Source organism: Scatophagus argus, chromosome 11, assembly GCF_020382885.2.
Source record: "Scatophagus argus isolate fScaArg1 chromosome 11, fScaArg1.pri, whole genome shotgun sequence".
Lineage (NCBI taxonomy): Eukaryota > Metazoa > Chordata > Actinopteri > Scatophagidae > Scatophagus > Scatophagus argus.
In genome coordinates, this window is record NC_058503.1 from 23,209,482 (window position 1) to 23,218,301 (window position 8,820).

At 48.1% G+C, this 8,820-nt stretch overlaps 2 protein-coding genes across 4 annotated transcripts; both read left to right on the forward strand.

The window, feature by feature from the left end:
- The first annotated feature begins 2,520 nt into the window (after positions 1 to 2,520).
- On the forward strand, positions 2,521 to 6,398 carry steap3 (STEAP family member 3, metalloreductase). 3 transcript variants are annotated; one of them, XM_046403986.1, is made up of 6 exons: positions 2,521 to 2,662; positions 3,159 to 3,689; positions 3,882 to 4,209; positions 4,687 to 4,886; positions 4,966 to 5,130; positions 5,529 to 6,398. In XM_046403986.1, the coding sequence occupies exons 2-6, from the start codon at positions 3,165 to 3,167 to the stop codon at positions 5,799 to 5,801; spliced, it is 1,491 nt and encodes a 496-aa protein (XP_046259942.1). In that variant the 5' UTR covers positions 2,521 to 2,662; positions 3,159 to 3,164; the 3' UTR covers positions 5,802 to 6,398. The 3 variants fall into 3 exon arrangements, with proteins under 3 accessions (XP_046259942.1, XP_046259943.1, XP_046259944.1); XM_046403987.1 differs by having other exon boundaries at positions 2,535 to 2,662; positions 3,144 to 3,689; XM_046403988.1 differs by lacking the exon at positions 2,521 to 2,662 and having other exon boundaries at positions 3,080 to 3,689.
- A 199-nt stretch (positions 6,399 to 6,597) lies between these two features.
- Positions 6,598 to 8,778, forward strand: c11h2orf76 (chromosome 11 C2orf76 homolog). The gene is made up of 5 exons (XM_046403989.1): positions 6,598 to 6,921; positions 7,328 to 7,378; positions 7,935 to 7,972; positions 8,125 to 8,206; positions 8,518 to 8,778. Exons 1-5 carry the CDS (start codon positions 6,792 to 6,794, stop codon positions 8,592 to 8,594), a joined length of 378 nt encoding a protein of 125 aa, XP_046259945.1. The 5' UTR covers positions 6,598 to 6,791; the 3' UTR covers positions 8,595 to 8,778.
- The last annotated feature ends 42 nt before the right edge of the window (positions 8,779 to 8,820 follow it).

The following is an 8,820-nucleotide window of genomic DNA, read 5'->3' on the forward strand; positions in this document are numbered from 1 at the left end:
ACCAACACAGGAAGAGGAAGACGTCAGAGGTTTCTGATCACAGACTTCATGAGAGTAAAATCAAAATAATAGGAAACGTTTCCGGGAGCATCTAAAAGGCTGAACTCTCCTCTCGCCGTACGTTCAGCTTTGCTTCTGATCTCAGAGCACAGCAGCAGGCCTGCAGGACGTCCGACCGCATTTATAACAAATGAAGCAGCAGCTGAATGTAATTTTCTCGCGAGGTTCATTAAACATTTCGCCAGATCAATCACCTGGCAGGAGAGCACGACCATCAGTCAGCTGTCAGAGCGACTCGCTGCGTGTTTTTAAGATAAAATGAATCCATAAATCACGCAGTTATTACACAGCTATCTGTCGTCTGGGTCAACCCGCCCTCACAGCATTGGTTTAATGTCTTCATTCCCTGGACGTGATGATGAAGATGATGATGATGAGGTTTGGACTCTGCTGCTCTCGCTCCAGTTGAGTCACGGTCTGAGCCTGAAATGTCAAACGCCACCAACCACAGGGCTGCTCTGAGAGCGACGGGGTGGAAAGGTCAGAGCGTGGTGGTCTGCTTCAGAGGAAGTTTTTCATGCGCTTGTGGTTTTAGCATTAAGACGAGTGAAAAGAGCTTCAGGTTCAGGCAGAGAAACGACTCTGTGGTCTCAAACTAACACTGTGAAGGCGTCGCTTTGGTCACTTTGGCTCATCGTGATTTCCAAACCCAACAGTCAGTGCATTCATGGAGAAAATATCCAGCAGAATGAAAAGAATCATCAGCTCCAACAGGAAACTCCTGCTCTCACTTCAATGCAGCTTCAATCAGCTCATCGGAGGTCACATTTCCTGATTATAGTTACATGTTTTTGTTCATTTTCAATGCAGGACTTTTACATGTAACAGAGAATTTTATATGTGATTACTGCAGTAAAGGATCTGAAAAGTATTAAAGTACCAAACTGGCTTCCTGGCTTGCTGACCCACACATCCCGAACCGTGACTCAGCTCGGTGTGTTCACAGCAGCCTGCTGCAGTTCGGCTCAAGAGCGACACCCAGTGGGCACATGCTGTACTACAGTTTGTGTTTGTGACAATTCTCCTCCTTTTTAGATTAGATTAGATTAGATTAGATTCAACGTTATTGTCATTACACATGTACAAGTACAATGCAACGAAACGCAGTTTGGCATCTAACCAGAAGTGCAATAAGCAGTAAGTGCCAGGTATACAGTATTTACAGTACGTACAGGGTATGTACAGGTGTCTATGCTACAGGTATAATATAAACATGATATACAGGTAGTTGTCATAATATACAGGATTTCTAAGTACTATGAACATCCTATACAGATGGATATGTGCTTTAATGTGCATCCAGTGTGGGCGGAAACTATAACACAATTTACAGATGATATTTACAGATGTTAAATTAACTATAAATCACTAGTGCAATGGACAATACAGTGTATACAGCGATAGGCAGTGGGCTAACTATATTAACAGTGAGGTAGAGGAACTGGTGCAACACTCAGTACGTAGTACTCAGTTAGGACAGGGTGGTGCAGTTCTGTGAGTTCCGGAGGCGGTTTGGAGGTTCTGCTTCTCACGGGACAGCTGGGCTCCAAACACACAGAATCCGATGCCCTGCTGGAGACCGAAGCTGCCAACGGGACAGGAAGGAGCTCAGACCGCTCAGTTCAAGACCTTCACAGTAGCAGCAGACTGAACCACTGACTGCGGCCTTATCTTCCACCTTCAGATGTGATGCCTTGAGCGCCTGTCGGAAATATCGACATCGCTCATAAACATCGAAGGGTAAACGCTGCAGTAATTTGATTTAGAGTTGACATTTTCATGAGAGCGAAGTCACAGCTTAAGGAATATAAACTTAATAATGAACATTCATATGAAAGTTGGCCTCTCAGCCGAGGCCGTAGACGTGAAGTCAACTCCGCGGGGACCAGATCTGCCCGGGCAGTCTGACATTGGATTCAAAGGGTTCAGGTTGGTGTACAAGGTCACAGCTTTCAGCCAGCTCTTTATATTTCTGCTCTGTCTTTCTGCTATGGTGTTTTTCTATTCACTCTTTAAACGATTCAATCCGCTGATGGACTCAGGCGGGCAAAAAATAATTGAAAAGGGCACCAGGTGTGTGCAGGGAGGCGGCAGCCAGCAGGAATTTATGATGCGTTTATGGTGCCAGTAAAAGGTAAAAGTTAAAACAGATTTATTTTATGACTCGGATGTTACACCTCTGTAATAAAAACATGCAGAGAAGTAATCACCTAATAAACCATTTGGACTCACATGGAGGTCAATTCGTTTTCACGCTGGGCAGCCTGTAACCACGTGATCCTTTTTGAAGAGACGTTAAAGTGCACTTCATCGTGTTTTATCCACTGCAGGGGCACTCAGGACCCTGTTGTCATGTCTCACCTGGCAGAAGTGAAGAGCGGCACGAGGGCATCAGGTGAAGCGTACTGTACTCTTCATTTACTGACTGTTCACAGGTTGTACGGCTTTTGTGGGAGAACCCGAAGCTCCCAGCTCATCCGGAGGATCTGAAGGCAGCACTGGGCGGGGCATGCCGATCACGTGACAGGCAGGGTGCTCTGATGACCCTGATAACAACATGCAGCAGGTCTGACAGTCGGGCTCAGTGTGTCGGCGGAAGGCGGTGAGTTCCGTTCATCTGATGACAGGAAGCTCGTTAAAGTTGTTTGTTTTGTTTTTAAACACGTCATATTTGTTTGTTTTGATTCTGCAGTTTTCAGTTTTGTGCTTCACGTGATTATTGTTGTGCACATCCCGTTAGTTTTATTGAGTATACCTTGTTTTGTATTATTTTAATATTTTGTCTGAATATGAAACATTTTTCACCAGCTGGCTTCCATAAAAACAAAAGGTTTCAATGTGAAATTATTTGTGGATTAGAAAGTTTCCTGGTTTGAAAGGTTTGGTCGTAGTTGTGTCAGAGTGTAAACAGGAATCTAGAAAAAGGCATATTTTAGTGTTCGAGGGTCACCTGTTGTTCTTGTTTGACTGATCTGTCCTGCAGTTCTGTTTGTCCGTCCGGATGGTTTTGCCTGTGAAGGTTCACGGTCCTTCAAGACGTGATGACGTTCACTGAAACATGTTTAACATTTGTTTAAACTCGGCATCACATCCATCAGGTCATCATGCAGACTGACATGAAGACGCCCTTGTTGGTCAGTTCTGCGTCTGATGCCTCAGAGCCGCTGCCCCGGGGCCCCCCGGGCCCCCCGGCCTCCCCGGGCCCCCCGGCCTCCCCGGGCCCTGTGATCGGCATCATCGGCTCCGGAGACTTTTCCCGCTCCCTGGCCATCCGGCTGGTGGCCTGTGGTTTCAGGGTGGTGGTGGGCAGCCGCGACCCGAACCGCGTGTCCAGGCGTCTGTTTCCAGACGGGGTGGAGCTGCGGTCACAGCGGGAGGCGGCGGGCCGTGCAGACAGGGTGGTGTTCGCCGCAGTCCACCCAGAGCACTACGGCACCCTGGTGGGCCTGAGGGAGCCGCTGGCCGGGAAGGTGCTGGTGGACGTCAGCAGCGCCGCCGGGCTGCACAGTGCGGAGCGCTCGAACGCAGAGAGGCTGGCGCAGCTTTTCCCACACAGCCACGTAGTGAAGGGGTTCAACGTGGTCTCTGCTTGGGCTCTGCAGGCCGGAGCCCACGATGGGAACCGGCAGGTGAGCCCAGATTGAAGTGACGAGTTGTAGAATGACACAGTAGAGTAAAACAGTATGGAAGGCGAGTGTTTAGTTTAGTGACCGCTTGCTGTCCAGATCCAGATTGTTGGTACAAAGTAGTTCTTCTGCGTGTTACTGCTCACAGGAAGACGAGCAGCAGTAACCTCAGTGAAGTTATGTTCCATACCGCAGGTCCTGATGTGCAGCGACTGCTCCGACTCGAAAGCCACGCTGCTCCAGCTCGCCCGTCGCCTGGGCTTCAGCCCCGTCGATATGGGGGGTCTGTGTGCATCCAGAGACATCGAGGAGGCCCCGCTCCTTCTCTTCCCCTCCTGGGGAGGCCCCATGTTGGCCACTTTCCTCCTCTTCCTCTTCTTCTATGGTTACAGCTTCCTGAGGAACATGCTGCTGCCCTACCTCGATCGAGGAGAGAACACTTTCTACCAGCTGCCCCTGGTGACGGTGAACGAGACGCTGCCGGCGGTCGCCCTGGTTACGCTGGCTCTGGTCTACCTGCCAGGTACTGAACCAGAGCAAGGCTGGGTTTAGACTGAACGGTAGCAGGCGAGCTGACAGACGAATCCCGTGTTGAATCGTACTGAACGACGTCCTCACAGAAAGACGAGCGTGACAGAATTTTTTGTACAGAACACTTTGAATTCCGTGACGTGTGGTTGACCAATAGGAGCACAGAGCTCTCCTCGCCTTCTGCACGACAAAGCCAGTCTCACACACACCACCTCAGACGCCATGTTTGTTCACTTTCTTGTACCTGGAAGTTCCTTCTTCATCATTAATCTGTTGCAGCTTTCATACGACAACATGAGATATTTTTGTCTGCAGCAGTCGGAGGTGTTGAATCAGTGAATACGGTCAAGTCTACGAGATGCGGTTTTATCTTATTTTAATATCGTCAGCTGAACATTTTTAGATGTCAGTCCGTTCACCCGCCTCAGGCAGACGCGAGCGCCTTCGGTAAACCGCTGTGTTTCTTCAGGTGTGATGGCGGCTTTGGTCCAGCTGGCCAGAGGCACCAAATACAAGAGGTTCCCTCGCTGGCTGGACGTCTGGCTGTGCAAGCGGAAGCAGCTGGGCCTGCTGAGCTTCCTGTGCGCTGTGCTTCACGCTGTGTACAGCATGTGTCTGACGCTGAGGAAGGCTGCGGGCTACACGCTGCTGAACGCAGCTTACCGCCAGGTGAGGGCTGCACCTGTGTGAGCACACAGCCCGGAAGGACCTCAGCTCTCATAGCTTTGTTTTTTTCTATCATTTTCAGGTGAAAGCTGGGGTTGAGAACTCCTGGGTGGAGCCGATGGTGTGGAGGTCCGACCTTTATCTGTCCTGTGGGATTCTGGGATTTGGAGTCCTGGCTCTGCTGGCTCTCACCTCACTGCCCTCTGTGGGAAACACCCTCAACTGGAGGGAGTTTACATTCGTTCAGGTCAGCAGAGGAATATGATCAAACTCTTCTGTCGTGTCAGTTCTTCACTTGTGCTTAAAGGAACAGTTCACCCAAACAACACTCACTTGCTCACTTGCATGCTGATGGAAAGTCGGGTGGAGCTTCTCAGTCCACAAAACATTTCTGAGCCTTTACAGCAGAACAGCAGCGTTCTGTTAAACGACTCAAGAAGCCGGGGGCTTGTGTTGAAATGGAAAAAAACAACCTGAAGATATACAAAATGTCTCCCTGCAGCTCATCCAGCGTGATCCGAGTCTCCAGAAGCCTCAAGATCACAAACTGATTAGTAAAGATGATATTTGCAGCCATTTTGAGCTGAAATCTTCCCTGAAGCCGCTCAGCTGAAAGTGTTACTCTGCTTTTTTGTGTGTCTGCAGTCAGGACTCGGTTATGCTGCCTTAAGCCTCTCCGTCATGCACACGCTCTTCTTCGGCTGGGACTTCGCCTTCCTGCCTGCGGCCTACCCTTATTACCTGCCACCGGTGTACCTGCTGGCCCTCATCCTGCCCTGCGTGGTCCTGGTTGGGCGGATCCTTTTGGCTCTGCCGTGTCTGACATTAAGGCTAACAAAGATCCGCAGGGGCTGGGAGAGCACAAGACACCAGGAGCCAAGTGAGGCGGATCCTCCTGCACAATATGGCGACATCTAGAGCTCCACATGGTGAGGGAAAGAAATCCGTCTCTCTGTGAGAGTCTCAACTTAGCTGCTCCTTCACAGACTGCAGCCAGCACTGATGACTTTTAAAGGAGTTTTTTAAGTTTCATTTTTAGGAAATCATTTTGTAATTAATAGTAATAATACTTATGAAGGACTGTTAACGTGTGGTGTTGAATGTTCACTTCTTGAAACAGTGTAAACAACTTCAGATTTTCACTGAAGGTTGTTTGCAACTTAATGTTTGGTGGTCCGAGAGGTGGTGAAGAAGGAAAAGACCCGAACATGATCATCATTATGACAGGCAAACCAACAGAGGAACACAGCCGTTCAGTCCTGCACGTTCTGAGAGGATTAAGAAGAAAGACACCCGTGGAACAGAATTACACTTTTGTATGTGGGTACTTTGAATCACGATGGGTGAGAAATGTTTATTAAAGGGATGTGAATGTCTGCATAACGGAGCAAATAACGTGTGAGAGTGTGTGTATACGTGTGTGTATACGTGTGTGTATTTGTACATGTTTGCTAACCTTTGCCCCATATTGCACTCTTTGATGTAAAACAATAACAGGAAGTAAATGGTTTCAGTAATCCAATGGTTTTCCATGTTTTATTTTCATTTCTTCCTGTTTTCGTGTTTGGGCTGATGGTGTGTGTGTTACAGCATCAACATTCAGACTCATGAAACACTCATTTTTGATTCATTAAGAGTCAATTTGTCATCGCTGTAGAAATTCTGACCCAGCAGGTGGCGATGTAGAGCAATTTGCGCCGCCGCCGGTACACAGAAGAAGAAGAAAGCGCTTCGCTCTGCTGTCGACTCATCGAGTCTTGATAGCCGAACGTTCTCGACTTTTCCGGACTCGTCAGGTGCGTTGGTTTGTCGGTCGGTGTGCCTTGTTGGACAACGCGCTTTGACCAAACGTGCCGTTTAAAACACGCCTTAATCGGAGGCTCAGGGTCGGAGCGACAGCGGCGCGTCATGGCCGGTGAAGCTGTGGTCACCGTCCGTCTGGTCAGGTCCTTCCAGCACCGGAACTTCAAGCCTGTTGTGTTTCACGGCGTCAATTTGGACCAGACGGTGCAGGACTTCATACGGTTCGTCAGAGACGGTGAGAGCGACAGGCGGGGTGTTTACGCCACTGTCATCTCCAGCGTTAAGTCGTCTTCTGACTGGAGGACATGTGGACGTTTCGGTGTTTCCTGACTGTCCACAGGGTCCTGCAGCCGGTCCCTGTGATGCTTTGGACTGCAGTGTCCACTGTGTCCCTCCTACAGGACGTTTCCTGTTGCAAAGCTGAGGGAAGCTGCACGCAGATGAATCATTAAAACTGTTACTGCCACAGAATACAAAAATACACACTTTTAACAAAAATATTGCGACTTTATTCTGAAAATCACAGTTTTTTTGTAACTTAAAGTGGCCTTAATACTCGTTGATTACAACATCTAATTTGTTATTAGCAACAGAGATGAACTAAAGGCGAAAGTCATGATAAATCCTACAATTTCTTCCAGATGTCGCAGAAAGGCCTGGACTTCCTCCTCCTTTCAGGAAACATGCTTATGGTATGTGTGGCTGACATGGTTTGTATTCCTGTTAATGTGGCAAATCAGTTTGTTTTGCCTGCTAAGATTTAGTGTGGAGCACATGAAGCATGAAGAAGCTTTGAGGCTTCAGCCTCAGCAGCACAGTAACGTCTGATGGTTTGTAAGACTTCCAGCAGCCCTTCAAGACTGAGAGCAGAACACCACAGCACCTCACCTGTGGAGGCCCTCCACCAGTATTTACTTGCTGTGAATAATCACTCACTGGTCTCAAAATAACACAATACTGTCTTAAAATAACGGGAAGCTTAAGTGATGATAACTGTTTCATTTCGAGATGCGTTTCTGACTTCCAGGATATTTTTTTTTAATCATCGTTTTGGGCTGAAATGAGAAAACAAAATGTGCAAAATATTGCCAGGCAGATGTTCAGATGTTTGGGGTCAAATCAAATTGTGAATTTGATTTGGTTTTGACCTTCAGCCAGAAGGATCTTCCAGCGAGAAGATGCAGTCAGTGTGTTCCAAGTGAAGCCTCCTACCAGGCTGTGATGCTGTCTGCTCTCCTGTGCTTTCAGACACGATGAAGATCATCCACCAAGCGCATGGAGCAAAGGTACCTGACCGACAGAAGAGTCCTGCTGCTGGGCCAGAGACGAGGCTCAGCTCGTTTCACTGTTTTAGTCCACTGACGGTTTGAAATCTGAGACTTCTGTGTGCCTTTGAAATCCAAGTTAAATTGAAACAGTTTTTCTTTTCATTTTGGAGACTAACGAGTTGGTGATGAGTTTAGATGACGATGAAAAGCTGATTCTGCAAAACGGCCAAACGCTCAGAGCCGCCGGCGTCGGTGAGTCTGTCAGTGCTGCTCATGAAACGCTCAGTGAAAACCGCTTTATCCAGGATCAGAATCGGCTGTACTGGCCACGTCTGTGACTGTCTGTGGCTGTCTGTGGCTGTCTGTGACTGTCTGTGACTGTCTGTGGCTGTCTGTGGCTGTCTGTGGCTGTCTGTGACTGTCTGTGACTGTCTGTGACTGTCTGTGGCTGTCTGTGGCTGTCTGTGACTGTCTGTGGCTGTCTGTGACTGTCTGTGACTGTCTGTGGCTGTCTGTGGCTGAGACCAGTACTGACGGCCACCTTCTCGTGTTTGTCGTTTCAGCAAACGAAACAGAAGTGGCCTTCTTCAGGAAAGAAGACTACGGCCTCTACAAAGCAAATCCCAAAACTGCTTGGTGACCGCAGCGTTTTACTTTACAGCAGAGGACAGAAGTCAGGAGGAAGGCAGGACAGTTTTAATTTGTGTTTTTAAAAGTGAAGCCTTTTTTATTTCTGTTTATTATTTTCTCTGCTGATAGTTGTGATCGTTTACCTTAACTCTGTTATTTCAAAATATTCTGAATAAAGATTTTTGACCGCTGAATGTTTTCTGGATGATGTTTTCAACCACATTTAGATGAAGGAT